Source organism: Rousettus aegyptiacus, unplaced genomic scaffold (genome assembly GCF_014176215.1).
Source record: "Rousettus aegyptiacus isolate mRouAeg1 unplaced genomic scaffold, mRouAeg1.p scaffold_m13_p_7, whole genome shotgun sequence".
Lineage (NCBI taxonomy): Eukaryota > Metazoa > Chordata > Mammalia > Chiroptera > Pteropodidae > Rousettus > Rousettus aegyptiacus.
The window spans coordinates 89,386,275-89,403,660 of NW_023416310.1; the positions used below are offsets into that span (position 1 = coordinate 89,386,275).

The 17,386-nt window shown below is 47.4% G+C and overlaps 2 protein-coding genes across 3 annotated transcripts in view; one reads left to right on the forward strand and one right to left on the reverse strand.

The window, feature by feature from the left end:
- Window positions 1–3,820, forward strand: part of CCDC69 (coiled-coil domain containing 69) — a 33,331-nt gene extending 29,511 nt beyond the window's left edge. For both annotated transcript variants that reach the window (XM_016118740.2, XM_016118741.2), the window contains 2 exons: window positions 435–532; window positions 1,260–3,820. In XM_016118740.2, the coding sequence (XP_015974226.2) occupies window positions 435–532; window positions 1,260–1,437 (276 nt within the window). In that variant the 3' untranslated portion in view covers window positions 1,438–3,820. The remainder of the gene's footprint in view (window positions 1–434; window positions 533–1,259) is intronic.
- A 1-nt stretch (window position 3,821) lies between these two features.
- On the reverse strand, window positions 3,822–15,028 carry LOC107497145 (platelet-derived growth factor receptor-like protein). Its single transcript, XM_016118693.2, has 6 exons — window positions 14,928–15,028; window positions 12,363–12,705; window positions 11,320–11,471; window positions 9,379–9,672; window positions 8,768–8,907; window positions 3,822–4,037 (listed from the first exon to the last, which is right to left on the reverse strand). The coding sequence occupies exons 1-6, from the start codon at window positions 14,983–14,985 to the stop codon at window positions 3,822–3,824; spliced, it is 1,203 nt and encodes a 400-aa protein (XP_015974179.2). The 5' UTR covers window positions 14,986–15,028.
- Between the last annotated feature and the right edge of the window lie 2,358 nt (window positions 15,029–17,386).

Consider the following 17,386-nt stretch of genomic DNA (forward strand, 5'->3'; position numbering starts at 1 on the left):
AGAAATTATGTTGCTCTGGAAGAAATCTCAATGGTCCCGTGTGTGCCACGCAATCAGACCATCTCAAATGTTCCCTATAAATGTCGTTCAGCCATTTTCATGGCATCGCATAACAGACATACTTTTATTTATATGTATCCTTTCTCTTATGAACCGATAGGGATACTAGAAGGTAGGGGCTGTACTCTTTTATCTTTTTTTTTTTTTTTTTAACATTCTCATGTAGCCAAATCAAAAGTCGGCAGCTCTCTGTTCACTCCTTACTTTTACTTTTTTCTTTTTTTTTTTAAGTAACCTTATTGCTTTATGGAATGTAACATTTGGTCTAGAATGAACCAGTGTTTTCAGTGACCACAGATGAGAGGGAGGAGAGACCACATGCATTGTGCCATGTGAATTTGGTGGCTTTCAGAGCTCATTCTAATTTGTTACAGAAAGAAAAAAACCTGATGTTGGAGGAGAAAATCACCACCCTCCAACAGGAGAATGAGGACCTGCACGTCCGAGGCCGCAACCAGACGGTTGTGTCAAGGTAGCCGGCCCCCTGCCTCCCTTCCTCCGTCCCCACCCTGTTCGCCAAAATCTCCAGTGTAGAGTCTGAGAGAAGCCCGGGGAATGGGTTCACAGGTGGGCCCGGGCCTATCCCGGGAATATGGTTCCTCTTTTGTTAGGAGTTGGGTGTCCCTAGAGACCAGCTCTGCCCAGAAGCCGAAATCAAAGGCCCTGATTGGTATCTGTTTGTCCCCATCCTGGCTGAGTGGGCTCCATGGGGAAGCCCAATCTGGGAAGAGAAAACAGGAACTTATAACTCAAGAGGCCGAACGAATGAAGGAATGTATATGAGTGAATCAGTCCTAAGGGCTTAGTACATGAGAGCTAATATCGCGTGTCAGGCATAATTTGTTGAATACTTTACATATGATCTAATCCTCATAATTAATCTAAGAGCTCTATCCTAATAGTCTCATTTCCATTTTACGAATAAGGAAACTGAAATTCAGCAGATGTTACGTAACTCATCCAAAGTTACACAGCCAAATGGTAGAGTAGATTTGAACCTGGAGCCGTCTGCCTGTGAGGACCTTGCTTCTTGGTCAGCAGATTGAATCACACTTGTGTTCAACAGGGCAAGATGGGGCAGTGGGGACCCTGTAGCAGGCTGGCGGGCCACGTAAGGAAGGTGTCCTAGAGCGATGGGTTGGTCTCTGCAGTCACTGGAGACCCTGAGAGGCAACCCTGGCCTCTGTCTGCATCCACAGGCAGCTCTCGGAGGACCTACTTCTCACCCGCGAAGCCCTGGAGAAGGAGTCGCAGTTAAGGCGACAGCTCCAGCAAGAGAAGGAGGAGCTGCTGTACCGGGTCCTTGGGGCTGATGCCTCCCCCGCCTTCCCCCTGGCCTCAGTCACCCCCACCGAGGTCTCCTTTCTTGCCACATAGGCTCAGGTCCTGGGCAGCCATGATACCTGTGGTCACAGCTCCCTCTCAGGACTTTCCAGAGAAGGTAGCAGGAGCCTCTCGTTCTGTTTCCAGGAGGGGACGAGGGCAGGGGTGAGATGAGAGCCAGGGTGTGTGCTCATGAGCCCCCAGGGGCTTGGGCCATGTAGAGTCGCCCATGGGGTTTTGGAGGCCCCAAGAAGCGCCTTCCCTTGAGTTGGCCCAGGGAACAAGCAAGAGGAGTCCTTTCCTCCCATCCTTCACTCTGTCCAAATCTGGGAGTTCCGAGGCTTTTCCCAGGGGGAGACCGTGCCGCTTAGGCCATCTGACAAAGAGGACACAACCTCCTTGTCCTAACATGTCAGCTTTGCTGCCAGCTCATCACCTTACTCCTAGATGTCCCCGCTTCTGCCCTGACCTTCTCTCAGCCTCAGTTTACCGCGCTTCTAAAACAGTTGGGGGAACTGAACAAATAACTCTTGAGTTACTACAGTGTCCCATTTAGGATTGTCCGAAGGTCAGACTCAGAGCTGGGGGGGCAGGGGAGGAAGTGGGCCAAAGCCTTTGAATCAACTGGGAAAGGTGAGCAGCTGGGAGGGGGTCACTGGAGGCCCTTGGTGCTGGCGGTGTAAGGGGCCGACCCAGCCGAGGAGGGGCTGGGCAGGGTGTCGGCCCGCCACTGCTCCGCGCCCCAGAGTCTGGTCTGCCCAGGGGTTATGACCAGAGCTCCTCCTCCTTGACCAGGCAACGTTCACTCCTCAGCCCTTCTGATCCCTTAGTCTCAGTGCCACGTGGGCACCAAGGCCACCTAGCGGGTCTGAGCATACGCCACAGCCAAAGCTGGAACCTCATCCCTGAACAGATGGGGAAAACGAGGTAGGGCGTGAGACCCACAAAGCCAGGACTGGGACCGCGCCTGTTGTCCCGTCTCGCGCTTTTTCTTTCTCCCCAGGCTCCTTTACCTGTCCCCCTCCTCCTCTGGTCTTTTACTCCTGCTCTCCACCTTCACCCCTTCTAACACCCCCGATCCCCGGCCCGTAGGACCTGGCCCTTCGCTTCCTCATCGGTGCAAAGGGGTGGCTGGAGCAACCCACCTCAGCAGCTCTGTCCAGCCCTGACACCTGTGGGTTTAAGATTACTCTCAGGAAGTCAGGTCAGCAGCAGCCGATAATAACCCTCCCCTGGCACAGAGCATTTTAATGAAATGCTTCCACATACACCCCTCCTCGGTGATCTGCATTCGCTCCTTGAAGCAGGCTCTTATTCCTCTTCAGCAGGAGAGCAGACTGAGATCACAGGAGCCACAGGGCCTTGCTCGAGGCCCCAGCCCCCCACCTCATTCCCCAGCCCTGGGCCAGCACATAGAAAAAGTCAGTCCACTAGAACCGAAGCTTCCTCCATTGTCCCAGACTGCCTCTGTCATCTGTTTCTACTTCTGGGAGTTTATCAGGTCTAGGGGAGTCCCGAGCTGAATCTCTGGCCATGGGCAAACGGGTCATCCAGGAAGGAGCCTTGGGGCTGCTCTGGAGTGAATTACACTCATGCTTCTTCACGTAACTCTTCCCAGAGCCTGTCTGGGATATGCTGGGTGGCTGGACATTAATGGGCACACCCGAGAAAAGAATCAACGGCCAAGCGATTTGAGAATCTCTAGGTTCAATCAAATTAAACAGATCTGTAAACTGCAGGACTTCTCAGAACCTTTAATATGCTGGTGTACATTGCAAATTCTCAAGAAGGAAGCAAAGTGTTCAGCATTTCCTAAACTTCTTTGACCAAGTTTCTACCCCAACGCAAGCACTTCAGGCTGCAGAATGCCTTTTAGAAAGCATCGTTTTAATGGGGTATAGCTGGGCTGGAGAAGGGGCAAGTTGTGGGGCGCAGGGTCCCCCTCGGGTCGCCTATGGTGGATGTAAGGGGATAAAGCTGTGACCCTAGCCTCACCCTGGGGCAGACGAGCTATGGAAACTAAATAGAATGCACAGTATCATGTTTACTTGGCCTCTGTGTTCTCCTGGGAGAGGGAGGAGGTGGGTCCTCTTGACGACCTCTGCTCAGGGTAGGCATCTTTGAGAAATAAGTCCTGGGTCATGGGTGACTCACCAGCAATTCTGGGCTCCCTCCTTGGGCACTGTCGCTGCGCTGGCCCTAGCTTTGCCTAGCCTCAGATCCTGGGGCTGGAGTTCAGGTTGGCAGGTCAGGGCTTGAAATAAGGCTGTGAGGTTGAAGTGAGGTATGAAAGCAGAGGCGGAAGAGTGCAAGGGGTTAAGGCTAAGGTTCTCTCTGCCCTGAGAAGGCACCTCCTTGGCATAAAAAGCACGAATATTCACACTATTACCTACTCTTGCTTCTGCTCCACACACAGCTACTTGTAGCCAGGGAGGGAATTAGGGAGGGGGAGGGGAGACGTGGGGGCTTTGGGTCACACGGACGTGGGTGGTAGCAGTCCCAGTACCCTGAAGGTTGGTGGCCCGACAGGTGTAGACGCCAGCATCCCCAGCCCGGGCCTCTTCCACGTACAACGTGCTCGCTGCCTTCTGCTGCACCTGGCCCTCCCGGCGTACCAAGTCGGCCTGTTCATTGGTATAGAGGGGTCGGCCCAGCTGCAGGGATAAAAGATAACTGTCTGTTAGTTGCCCAGATGCCATCTCTGACTTGGGTACCAGCGGGCAGGTAAAAACAAAATGACTTGTCCAAGATCACACCTCAGTGGCAGAGCACCTGAAAAGCCAGGTTCTTTGTAGAAAATGTGAAGCTCCTCAAGTCTCTGGCGAGAAGCTGGAATCTCCTCCCCTATTCACTGAGATGCAGGAGGTAACTCAGCCGAGATCAGCATCTCTGTGTGGGTTTTGTGGTAGTGTGGTTCTGTGAGGATGTTAATGGGTACTCCCTCCCCTAAGAGAGGGGGGAGTTGGGGGTCCATTATCAAAATTGTCTGGGAAATACTGAGTCAAGCAAAGTTAAATTGAGGAGACTCAGACCACTGAATCTGTCCCCTGTGCAGACGGGTTTTGAATCTCCAAGGCAGGTGATGGTTATGAGGCAGTGACTTCCCAGGAATATTTTTGGGGGGGAGGTATTCTGCTATTCCAAGAAACAAGTTTGGGGAGATGCTGGCACAGTGAAGCCATTGTCTCCCAACCATCTGCATATTCTTTTCCCCTTATTGGGTCTCAGCTTTCACTTTCGACAAGTGGGAAAATGACCCCCCACTATTTCTGTCCTAAGGCAGGGAGCAGGGGCGGGGGGGGAGGGGGGCTCACCTTCATCACATCTTTGCTGGGTCAAGCCCTCCCTCCAGGGCTCGTGTCAAACTTCAGCTCTTCCAGGAAGCCCTTCTAAGAATTCCTAAAATGGCGTTTCCATCATGCAGTGACACGACTCATTTGTTTCTCCTCTTATAACAAGTTGGACAACTATAACTCAACAAAGACTCCCTGCTCAAGGTCCACACACAGGGACACCTGAAGGTGAGAGTATTGCCATGACTAGGGGAGGCAGGACAAGGAAAGGAGAGGGGCAGTGGCCGCAGATGCAGTTCGGCGCCCACTGTGTCTTCAGCAAGCATCCTAGCAGTGGAGCTGGGCTTCAGCCCTCACACTAGGGCCTGCAGTGTAAGGGGCAGAAGCGGTTTCCTTCTGGGAAAAGGCATCTATCTCCCTTCCCCTTCCCTGTTGCGGCAGAGCCAGGTAAAGGTGGCTGGGAAGCGCGAACAACACAGCAGTGCCAACAGCCATTGCTGGCAGGGAGGCGGAGCCGCGAGATCGCAAACTTGCCTCCCCTGCCCTACTACTCATCCTGGCAGTGGAGACACCTCCAAAAACAGTGGGGTCAGTGGGCATTAGAAAAAAGGAGGTAGCCCTGGGAGTTCATAAAACCAGTTCTCTAACACCCATGACAATCCCCCATATCCTGCCCTATAACTGAGGCAAGCTGGTCACAGAGGGGACACCCATCATCCCAGTAGGTACCAGCATTTACCTCAACCCAAGGGATGCCACTCCGCGAGCTCAGAGGTGCGAATGGTGCAGGTAAGAGAAAACTTGCACTATATCACCATCTACTGGAAAACAGAAGAAAGTGCCCTACCTATCAACCTGCAGAATTGTTGAGAGCAAAACAGTATCTAAACAATTAAAGAGCTCACTACCTCAAATGCGCACAGAGGCACAATCTATCAGAGAGCATGAACAACCAAGGTATCTTGGGAGCACAGAAAGAAAATGAAAACTCCAGAAACCAAACTCAAAGTCACAGAATACTGTGATTTAAATGACAGAATTCAAGATTGCAGTTATGAAGAAAACTCGGAAAGGCAGTTAAAATGAGCTCAGGAATAAATGAACAAAAGGAGTACTTTGCCAAAGAGGTTGGAACTACAAAAAAAAATTCTCGAGCTGAAGAATTCAATATCCATTGCTGTCAGTTGGTTATTCAATTTCTCCTTTGAGGTCTGTTAGTAATAAATGAGATGAGGAATGCATTAGAGAGCACCGGAAATAGACCAAACAGATGGAAGAGAGAATTGGTGAGCTCAAAGATAGAAATCTAGGAATAGTAGGGAACCTGAATGACCAACTGGCAGCAATAGATAGATCGTCCAGATATAAAGCCAATAAAAAAAAATCTGCCTTAAATAACACTTTAGACCAAACAGATTAATTGATAATTTATAGAGCTTTCCAGCCCAAACAACTTGAGAGTACACATTCTAAAGCGCACATGGAATATTCCCTAGGATAGACCGTATGTTGGCACACAAAACTAATCTTAATAAATTTAAAAAGGTTGAAATCATACCAAGCATATTTTTCTGACCAAAACAGTATGACACTGGAAATTAATTATAAGAACAAAGCTGGGAAAACCACAAATATGTGAAGATAAAGCAACATGCTACTGAACAACTATGGAGTCAGAGAAGAAAAAAAAAGAGATCAAAAGATACCTAAAGACAAATACAAATTAGAATCCCCATCAAAATCCCAGCGTCACTTTTTACAGAAATAGAACAAAAAATATTCTAATTTATATGGAACCACAAAAGACCCCAAATAGCCAAAGCAATCTTGAGAAAAAAAGAGCAAAGCTGACTTTAAACTACACTATACATCTATAATAATCAAAACAGTATGGTATTGGCAGAAAAACAGACACACAGACCAATAGAACAGAATTGAGAGTCTAGAAATAAACTCACACATACATGGGCAACTATTTTTTGATGAAGGTGCTGAAAACATACAATAGAGAAAGGAAAATCTCTTTAATAAGTGGAGTTGGGAAAACTAGAAAGCCCCAGGCAAAAGAATAAAACTAGACAGCTATCTGCCACCATATATAAAAACGAACTCAAATGGTTTCAAGACTTGAATATAAGACCTGAAAAAAAAAATGCTTGGAAGAAAACATAGGCACTTAACTTATGGACCTTGGTCTCGGAGGAGTTTTTGTGAACTTGACCCCAAATGCAAAGGAAATAAAAGAAGAAATAAATGAATGGGACTACATCAAACGAAAAAACTTTTTTACGACAAAAGAAACCATCAACAAAACAAAAAGGCAACCAATGAATGGCAGAAGGTATCTGCAAATGATGCCTCCAATAAGGGGCTAATATCCAAAGTATATAAAGAATTCATACAACTGTACACCAAAAAAAAAAAAATTAAATCTAATTTAAAAATTAGATCTAAAGGATCTAAACAGACATTTCTCTCAAGAAGATATACAAATGGCCAACAGATATGTAAAAAAAGATGCTCAACATCACTAATCATCAGTGAAATGCAAATTAAAATCACAATGAGACATCATCTTTCACCTCTCAGTGGAGAAAAGGGAACCTTTGTACACTGTTCGTGAGATTGTAAATTAGTGTAGCCACTATGGAAAACAGTATGGAGATTTTTCAAAAAATTAAAAATAGAGCTGACATACAATCCAATAATTCTACTTCTGGATATTTACCTGAATAAAACAAAAACACTAATTTGAAAAGATAAATGCACCCTTATGTTCATTGAAGCATTACTAGTTTTAGCCAAGATATGGAAGCAACTTATATATGTCCATCAATAGATGAATGGATAAAGAAGATGTGATGTATGTATAAACACACACACACACACACACACACACACACACATTTGCAATGGAATATTATTTAGCAATAAAAAATGAAATCTTCACATTGGAGACAACGTGGACAGACCTAGAACCTAGAGGGTATTATACTAAGTGAAATAAATCAGACAGAAAAAAATGCCAGATGATCTCACTAATATGTGAAATCTTAAAAAACAAATGAATAAACAAAATGGAAATAGACCCGCAGATATAGAGAACACGCTGATGATTGCCAAAGGGGAGGGGGTGGGGGAAATAGGAATTTGTAAAACACACACACAAAAACAATCGATGTCATTTTAAGAAAATAAAAATAATACCTGAGACATTTAGATATTTTATATTTCTGATTATTGTAAATCTCCTTTTAGCATTACTAGAACATCTTATTTCCAAAGAAGAAAAAGAATTTCTGAAGTAATCAGTATTAGGCACAGCCCTTCCCTGGTGTTTGAGGGTGATGAGGGTAAAGTCTGTGAGCGGAAAAAACATCACTACCCCCACCTCTCCAACACCTCCTTGGGAAGGTCTGGACCCACAGCAGGTGCCCGGGAAACAGTTGCTAATGTGTTTGGTCTATCACTCACACACATACACCCAGCCATAGGGCCTGAGTGCTTGCTCAAGCCCCATTTTCATGTGATTTTGGCCAGTCTGGTCTCAGCCTGAACGTCACCTCAGAGAAGATGCCCTGAGTGCTCTATCTTAAGTACATCCGATCACATTCCTGTTTTATCCTTGACGTAGCACATAGTATTCTCTAGGTGACTGTTCACTTCCCACTTCCTCCCACCCATTTAGACTACGAGCTTGCAGAGAGCAGAAGCCATCTCTTATTGACTCATCGTTGTAGCCTCAGCGCCTGGTATAGTGTCTGGCATATGGCGGGTGCTCAATAATTATTGCTGGATAAATTAACAAAGGAATGAGTTACACATTTTTATATAGTAACCTGAGAAGAAGCTCTATTTGACAAGTAAGGAAACTGAGGCCCAGAAAAAGGAAGTCACTTTCCTAAGGTCACTCAGAGAAGCAGTGTCAGAGCTGGGACTAGAATCCAGGTTTATCAGATTCCCAGTCAAGTAATGGTCCCACTTAATTGAGATCATTCCTGGCCCTCAGCCTAATCCTTCACTCCCATCCCCTGCCCTAACACACCACCACATAGACACGCGCTTACAGCCTCCTCTTACCCTCTGCTTACCTTCTGCCCTGGATATTCCCAGCTGAAGTCCACAGCAATCTCCAGCTCACCCAGAACTGTGCAGGTCACACTGAAGTTCTCTCCCAGTTGGACTGATGTTGCTGAAGCTTGGATGGTGGGTTTGGGTGAGGAAGATGGATCTGCCATGGAGAAGGGAGATAAATGGGGACAAATATGTTGAATTTATTGTTAGAATGATTGAATGGTATGGGTGAGATGGTTAAATTGATAGAGGATGAAGGGTTGAGGTGGTTGAATTGATAGAGAATGTGTGAGTGGGTATAATGAATTAATAGAAGATGGGTAGATGATGGAACAGTTGATCCGATGGAGACGGGTGAACGGAATGATTGAGGGAGGATGGATGAATGAACCAATGTGACTTGATTGAGAATGAGTGGATGGACAGAAAGGCTGAACTGATACAAGCTAGCTCAATAGCTGATTGGCTGGCTATCTGGAAAGATGTTTGAATATATGGAGGATGTCGAAAGGTTGTTGGTTGTTTAGAACTCCAAAATCCACGGAACTTAAATCTGAGGTTCCCAAAAGAGGCATTTCACCCCATGTCCTCCCCTACCCTGCCCACCTAGAACCCGAGGCTCACGCACAGTTGATGTAGATCAGCATGTACTTGGTAGAGATTTGTCTCATGCCACCTAGGCTGGCCAGGCAGAAAAGAGAACCAGCCAAGGAAGCTCGGGGCCGGTGGATGGTGAAGCCCTTCTTCACATCAAAGGAGATGTCTGTCCCATCCACTGGGACCTCCTCCGGGGGGAACTCCCGATGCAGCGTCACCTGGGCCAGGGGGTTGGTCACCTGGCAGGGAAGCAGGACTGATTGATGACTGCGTAACTGCACCACCTCATAATAATTCTCTGTGGGGACAAAGAGCTCTTCTGGGTCTGGGAAGGAAGAAGGGAGAGAGAAGAATGAGCTCGGGACAGATGTGTTGTATCTAAGGCTCTACCACCACCCATGAGCATGAAGTATCCCGTGAGGACTTGAAATTCCGCTCTCCCTGCCCATCTCCATTCTCCGTGTTCTTTCCTCTTTGGCGAGGAGTCCTGGACTGGGAGCTGAAGACCAGCCTGCTTGTTCTAGCTTTATCATTAGCTTGCTGTGCATCTTAAACACTCTCTTTTCCTCTCTGGTCTTTAGCATCTTTTTTCCCCCCCTCTTTAATTCCCTTCCCACCCCCACCACCACCCCTGACCTATGGATGTTGCCGTTTCCCCTTAAGAACTGGATCTCTGCAGGCGGGGCATCTCCTCCCACAAGCTCACAGAGTGCACCCCAGGGCCTGGCGCTGGTCTTTAGTGTCTCCGTTTGTACAATGAGGGGTTTCAGAAGGCTTGGTCTCCAAGGGTCCTCCTGTGTGAGGAGTATTACAGGAAGTACTAAACTTGAAGTCAAGGTGTCTGGTTTGATTCCGAATCCTGCCACTCACTAGCTGTGGGATCTTAAGCAAATCACTTTTTCCTTCTGAGCCTTGGTTCTTCCTACATGTCAGGTAGGAGTAATAATCCCATTCTGCAGAGCTGATAAAAAGCAAATGAGATTCCAGATATGAGGCAGCAAGACTGTGGGAAACAAATGTTCATCAAACTCTTCCAAGGTACTATTAATAATGGTCTCAGGTCAGATTCTTGGATACATAATGATGCAGTGAGTAGGAATTATCTGGGGACCAGCTTTCTAGAGCATTTCTGTCCAGTAGAACCTTCTGTCATGATGGAAATGTCTGTATCTGTGATACAGATATACGTCGTCTAATACACATGGCTATCGGGCACTTTGAATATAGCTAGTGCAACTAAGGAACTGAATTTTAAACGTTATTTCATTTTAATTCAGGTTTGAATAGCCACATTGGTTCAGTGACCTCTGTATGAGGTGAAGTGGCTCTAAAGTGAGACAAATGCAATGGTTAACCTTAGCTGAGCATTAAAATCACTCGAGGTGCTTTTAAAATAACTGATTCCTGGGTACCAACCCCAAACTAAGTAAATCAGAACCTTGCTCGTTGAGAGGGAGGAGTGTCATGGTATCAATAGTTTTAGAGTTCCGTAAGTAACCTTAATGAGCAACTAGAATTGGGAAGCACTGGCTGCTGGTTTCCAAATCCTCCCAAATATAGGACTTCCCTGTAGGACTTGTTGGCATTCCAGGGTTCCAGACTTCAACCAGACTTAATGGGCATGGGGGCCAGGAATCTGTTTTGAACAGGCTTCCAGGCGACACTGATAGTTGGGGTCAAGAACCTCTAGATTTGGTAATCACCACTGTTATGGTTGGATTTGAGCAAGGGAGACACTGCTAAACCTAGAAGAGTCGTCTGTTCCCTCTTTGGAACAAAGCTGGGCTCTGTGACTCCTCAGTTCCACACGGGATGGGCCACAGAATCCGAGGACGTCACCAGAAGGATCTTGGAGAACCACCAGCTCAATTCCCTCACTTTACAGGTGGGACTAAGGGGGAGGACTTGAGGCAGTTATGTTTGGAGGCCTTTTTCTGGACTGAGGTTCTTGGAGACCCTGGCTCTGGGGCACCTGTGAAGAAGATAAAAGTCTTTTCCTGACGGTCCTCTCCTTCCACGCACGCGGTGTCCTGACAGTGCCGAGCCCAGCAGCTGTATTCCCCTGTGTCTGCACCCGTGGGATTCATCAGCTGTAACCGACTGTGCTGGCTGAAGTGCTTGATTCTGAAAGATAGTCGGTGGAACAGGGGTGGGCAGGAGATGGGAATGGCCTGAGACGCCTAGTGGCATCATTTCATTGGCTGAGAGTCCTCGTCCCCAACTTTCATTCACCCCACCCGCCTAGTCTTTCCGCCTTTCCCAGTCTAGCTGTCAGGATTTGGACTCGCCCCGCCCACAGTTTCTGATTGGCTCAACCATCTCTCAGGCCTCATGAGCAACTTCTACTGGGTCCATCTACTCCCCGTTGACCTTGCCCACACATTTTAAGTGGAATCCCCCAAACTCCTTTGTGCTCTTTGGCTCTTTCCTTGTGTCCCTTTGTTCAGGCCAGCAAATGCCTCCTAAGCACCCCTACCCGCCAAAGGAGGCAGAGCCCCAGGAAATCTCACTTTAAGAGACCGAATTGAGAAACGAAGCCAGTTTTATGTCCCAGCCTCTGCCTGATTTTCTTCTGTACTCGCGTGGGCAATGCCGGTAGGGCCAACTTTGCCTTTATTTCCGGCTTCCCTATGATGGCTCCCCTGACAGAAGCGTGGCCTCCAGCCTGACACCCAAGCACAGACAGGCGGCACAGTGAGCCTCTTTTGCCTTGCCACTTTCACCTTTCTCCCTTTAGGCACTATTCGCTGTCCCCAGAATTGACATCCCAGGATTGCGGGAAGCCTTGTCTCCTGTTCTGCAAAACCACTATGCACCTGATAGGTCTTGCAAGCCCACCTCACTGTTTCGCTTAGGTGCCTACAGTTGCACTTAACAGGATGACCAGCGTGAGTTCTGGGACATTCTAATCTTTTTTAAAAAAAACTGTTAAAGTGCTTATAAAGTGCTGCCCAGTATCCTCTGACCCACCCCTGGACCCATTCGGGCTGCCACAGGGAGTTCTCCACCCCATACCTCAAGCGTCCCTCGCCCTCCTCTTCCAGGTACTTGGGCACCCTCCAGTGGACCACCTTTCCCCGGCAGCGCAGCTCCAGGGGCTCCCCAGCGCGCAGGCTCAGAGAGTCCCCCACAGTCCGGAAGCGGCCCCTCCCTAACACCTGGGTCAGGATGGAGGAGGCCAGGGGTTGCGGGGCTGCGGCCTCCAAAGATAGCTTCATCCGCAAGGATTTCTGGCTCCGGTCCAATTTGGTTTTTCTCGCGCCTGGGGCTCCTGAGAGATTCACTTCACCAGCGCTGGCCGCTTTGAGTCCCCTCTTTTTCTGAGCCTTTGGAATGCTGACAGGCTCCTGAATTTCAGCTGCAGGAAAGACACGATGGGTCAGGGGTCATCGGCTTCGCCATTCACCTCGAATTCTGTCTTCTCGTCACCCCAGCAGTTGATAGAACCTCAGAGTTCTGTTAGGACCTTTCACATTTTTATTACTACTACACAAGTTATTGCCACTCTTTAGAGAAAAATTATAAAATACAGAGGAACCAAGAAAAAGAACTAACTTTGCCTCTAAACTTACTAACCAGAGATACCCACCATGAATATGTGAAGCATATTTTCTCAAGGCTATTTTAATGCATATAATTTAAATAGCTTTTTTTTTGGTTAAAAAATAAAATGGAACAATACAATAGATATTTTAACCTGGATTTTCACCTACTAATATGTCGTGATTGTCATTCCATGTCAAACACATGTGCACCAACATTTTTAATGACTCGCATGATATTTCATGGTAGGGGTGTATCACGATTTATTTTTGTTGTTGTTGGGTATTGGATTTTTCACATTCTTAGCCAAAGTAGACAATTTTGCAATAATCGTCTTGTTCATAAACCTTTAATCAGATTGCTTCCTTAGAATGAACTTTTCACAAGTGGACTGCTGGGAGGCTATGGAAGGGAACTTACACATTTCCTTGTCCAAGTTGCCACCAATATTTCAACACCTCCTAAAGCATGCTCCAAAAGAGGTCGCTTAACCTGCACTTAGATATGTCTAGTGATGGGGAGGGAGTTCAGTATCGAAATACGCAAAGAGCCGCCACTGATGGAGACTGCAGTATTTGTGGAATGGTACTAGCCCCTTTATATACATTTTCTTATTTCATTCTCTTGATGACTGCAAAGTAAGTATTATTCTGATTTTACAGATGAGGAACTTGAGGCTCACAGAAGCTAGCTTTCCCAAGGTCCATGCTAAGGAGTAGAAGATCTCGAATTCAAACCCAGGCCAGCCTGACTCCAGGGCCCATGGCAATCCCACCAGTGGCATATCTCAGTGCCGAATGGCTCTGAATGCTAAGAAATCCTTGCAAATGTTGACCATTACCTTCAACTTTTACCATTGATCTAATTTTTCTTCCCTGTGGAAGAGGAAGTAGAATCATTCCGAATGCCTTTCTCCCACCCTAGCCCTAAATCTTTTCTTCATCACCACCAGTATTTCCCACCTTCCAGCTCCTTCTTCAAATACTCCGATCCCAACCATCAACCCTCTACCAAAACTGCTACTTTCTCACCAGGAAAGTGCCTGCCCCTTCCCTTCCAGCCAAGGCTCCCTAATCATCTGATAGCACCAAGTGGGAATATCGCCAATGGCCAGGCAGGATCTGGAAGAGGAAGTCTGGGATAACACCATCTCTCTGAATCCTGTTCCAAGCCCAGACAGTCTCTCGCAGAGATTGCTCCAGTCTCAACCTCTTCCTGGGTGGCTAGAAGTGGAGAGATGGAAGAAAGGTCTCTCTGGGGCCTCAGCCTTCCCTGGGGATCTATCAACGATCAGGTTCTGGGCTAGAAATCTTTTGGGCTGTGCCCCTGATGGAGCCCTCAAATGTTGATTTCGTGAGCAATATCATAGGCTCTCAGAGTCAAAGAATTTAGAAATAAACACGCAGACTCTTAAAAGTATATAATCTTGATATGATTAGGTATAATTGGGGTCTTCAAAATTAAAATAATATTGCTGCTACTTATTGAGCGTTTATGTACTAGGCTCTAGGCCAAACGTTTATATACATTACATCATTTAATACTCAAAACGACTCTATAATTTTGAGGTTACTGTTATTCTCACTTTACTCCTAAATCAACTGAGTCTGAGAGACTTAGTTTTATTAAATCTTGCCGGTTAGTGGAGGAGCCAGGCTTTGTGCTGACGGATTTCAGAGCTCCACATGCTTGAACCACCCCAGAAGTCTAAATCATAGCCTCTGACTTTCAGATCGGAGAGAACTGTCGGGTCTAAGAAAGGGCTTGGAAGATCACACAGTCCGTCCCTGTCATTATACAGGTGAGAAAGCTGAGCTCACAGAGGTGACAGGACCCAACCGAGCTGGCACGGACAGTGAGCAGAGGAGCCGAGCTTTGCACTGAGCCTCCTGAAGCCAGGGTTCCGGTGCTCACTCCCTCCCCCACGCTGTCAACAGGGCACTCCTGGGCAAGGCAGAAGTGGGGTGCGAGGGGGCTGTTCACAGGACATCCCAGGGGTGTAAAACATTCACCAAAATGAGAGAAAGAGGCCCGTACCTGAAATAACACAGAGGAGCAGGTAACAGGACAGGAAGCAGAGGGCTCTGGGGTCCATGATGAGCCACCTGAAGCTGCCAAGCCGAGGACGACGTGGTGACAGGGGCTGCAGGGGAGACTGTGGGGCAAGCGGCACGTGAACAGGGAAATGGCCAGGGTCACCGCCCCCCCAATAGCAGGGGAGGGGGCCTGATTTCAAAGGCAAATCAAAGTCCTGAGTCCTGGCTTCTCTGGGACTCAAACAAAATTCCTTTCTCTGGATTCCCCCTGCCAAGGTGAATGGAGCTATTCAGAGTCCTGCTCAGGAAAAAACAGTCCTGCAGCCAGGAGGGGAGGGTCCCCAAGGGCAGACAGGCAGAGCTGAGAGGCAGCAGCTGGAGGGGTCACTGAAGGTCACAGGAGGGTCATGAGGGGTTCCTGAAGGACAGGGATATTTGAGGACAAAATAGGTGAGTGTGGCTGGGAGCGAGGTGAGGCTTCAATCAGATCTTGGCTGCTGCCTCTGGGGCCAGATCAGCTAGCTGGCTGCTGACTTTTGCACCTGTGAGCTTAGAATGGTCTTAATGTTTTTAAACGGTTTTAAAAATTTTTTGGTGACACATGCAAAGTATATGAAATTCAAATTTCAGTTTCCATACACAGGTTGTGTTGGAAAGCGGCCACCCATGCTCGTGTGTACTGTCTGGGGAATGCTTTTGCACTATGACAGCAGAACGGAGCAGTTTGCGATGGTGACGTGTGGCCCACGGAACCTAAAATATTTATTGTCTGGGCCTTTGCAGGAAAAAAAAATTGTCAACCCTTGCTCTAAAGGATGGTATTTCTAAAAAACAATTTCACTTAAGTAAATAATATATAAATAACACTCTTTCTCAAAAAATATTACGGATGAAGCTTAAGATGCTTTTCCACTGTTCATAGCTTTTCTTAAACTTTTTTTTTTTTTTTTTAATCAACAATGTTCCTTGGGGCTACATAGTATTCTATAGCTTGTTTCAATTTAGGTTGTTTCTGTTTTTTTTTTTTTTTTCTTTTGCTATTGGAAACAAGGCTTCAATGAGCAAGAACTAGCATTTCCAGGCTCAAATAGCTATATTTCCTACAAGAAAATGTTAAATGGAATCGTGGTATTCAATGCAGACCTGTCACCTGGCATATTTTCACTCACTTATGTGACCTGAGTAAACACCACAGCACCAAACCCTCCAAAAGCAGCCCGAAGCCTCTTGATCTCCTGCACGGCTGTGTCTACATTCTAACCATGGCTTGTCACTGGTAGAGCCCCTCTGGCTTCCGGCTGAATGCAGATTCCCCCAGGTACACTCAGCGGTCATTCCTGGAAGGCGGGAGGTAGCATGGGGGCTAAGGAGCAGCAGAGAATAGGGAGCTTGGGGTCCTGTTCTCACTTTGCCACTTACTGTGTGACCGTGAGCAAGCCTTGTCTCTTTGGGCCCCAGTTTCCCCAACTGTTCAAGGAGGGTGTTGGACACGCGGAGCTCTGGTCTCCTACAGCTTTCACATTCTCTCTTTGGTGACGGAGTCCTGCAAGGAGGGGAAGGGCTCCGAGAGGTGGTGGTTTGGCTTCCAGCCTGATGGGGCAGTACTCTCAAGGGAGATGCTGGGAGCTTGGCACAACACTACTCTGAACCCAAGTTCTAACTGATCGTTCCCCAGGGAGAGATTTCACAAGGAGAGTATCCGAGTGTCCCAGATAATGGGCATAGGGGACCAGTTCAAGGCCCTGGAGAACGCCCCACTCTGGCTTCAAGCCCAAGGTCCTAGATCTAGACCGTGGGCTGTTGTATGCTCTCCACCCCACGGGGTTTTCACGGTTTGTAATTTTATGAGAATTTGTGTGATTTTGTGTCATGAACGTCCATCTCCAGCCCTCTAGGGTGTGAGCTCTGTGAAAACTGGGACCAGGTCTGCTATGTCCACCTTCTTCATCCCAGTCCCCTGGCACAGTGCCTGGCACTTTGTGGGCAAACATTTGCTGAACGAATGAATAAGCTGATCCGGGCTGGTTTCAACAGTAGAGACACAGCCCAGCCTATCCAAGGGCTCCCAAAGAGGCAGATAACGGAGGGGTGGGACACAAATGAGCCAGGCTACATTAGTGAACTGAAGAAGAAACCCCCTTCCTGGGTGTCAGCCTTTGGGTGAAGGGTGGGAGTCTACTTTCTGAGAGTCTACCAAGCAATGGAGGTGTGAATTCTTTAACCAAATCACACAAATACCTCATTGCCAATGAAGACTGTGTTATAACGAGAAAGAACAGGATCCTAGGAGAGACATGGGGAGGGGTGTATAAAATGCACTGGAGGAAGGATTAGCAAGGAATTTCTGAAGAAGTGCTATTTAAGGAGAAACCCACAAGAATAGTAAGAGCTAGTCAGGCAAGCTTTTGCCAAGCTTAGAAAAACTTTCATTCCACGCAAATGGAATCTTTCAATAGAATT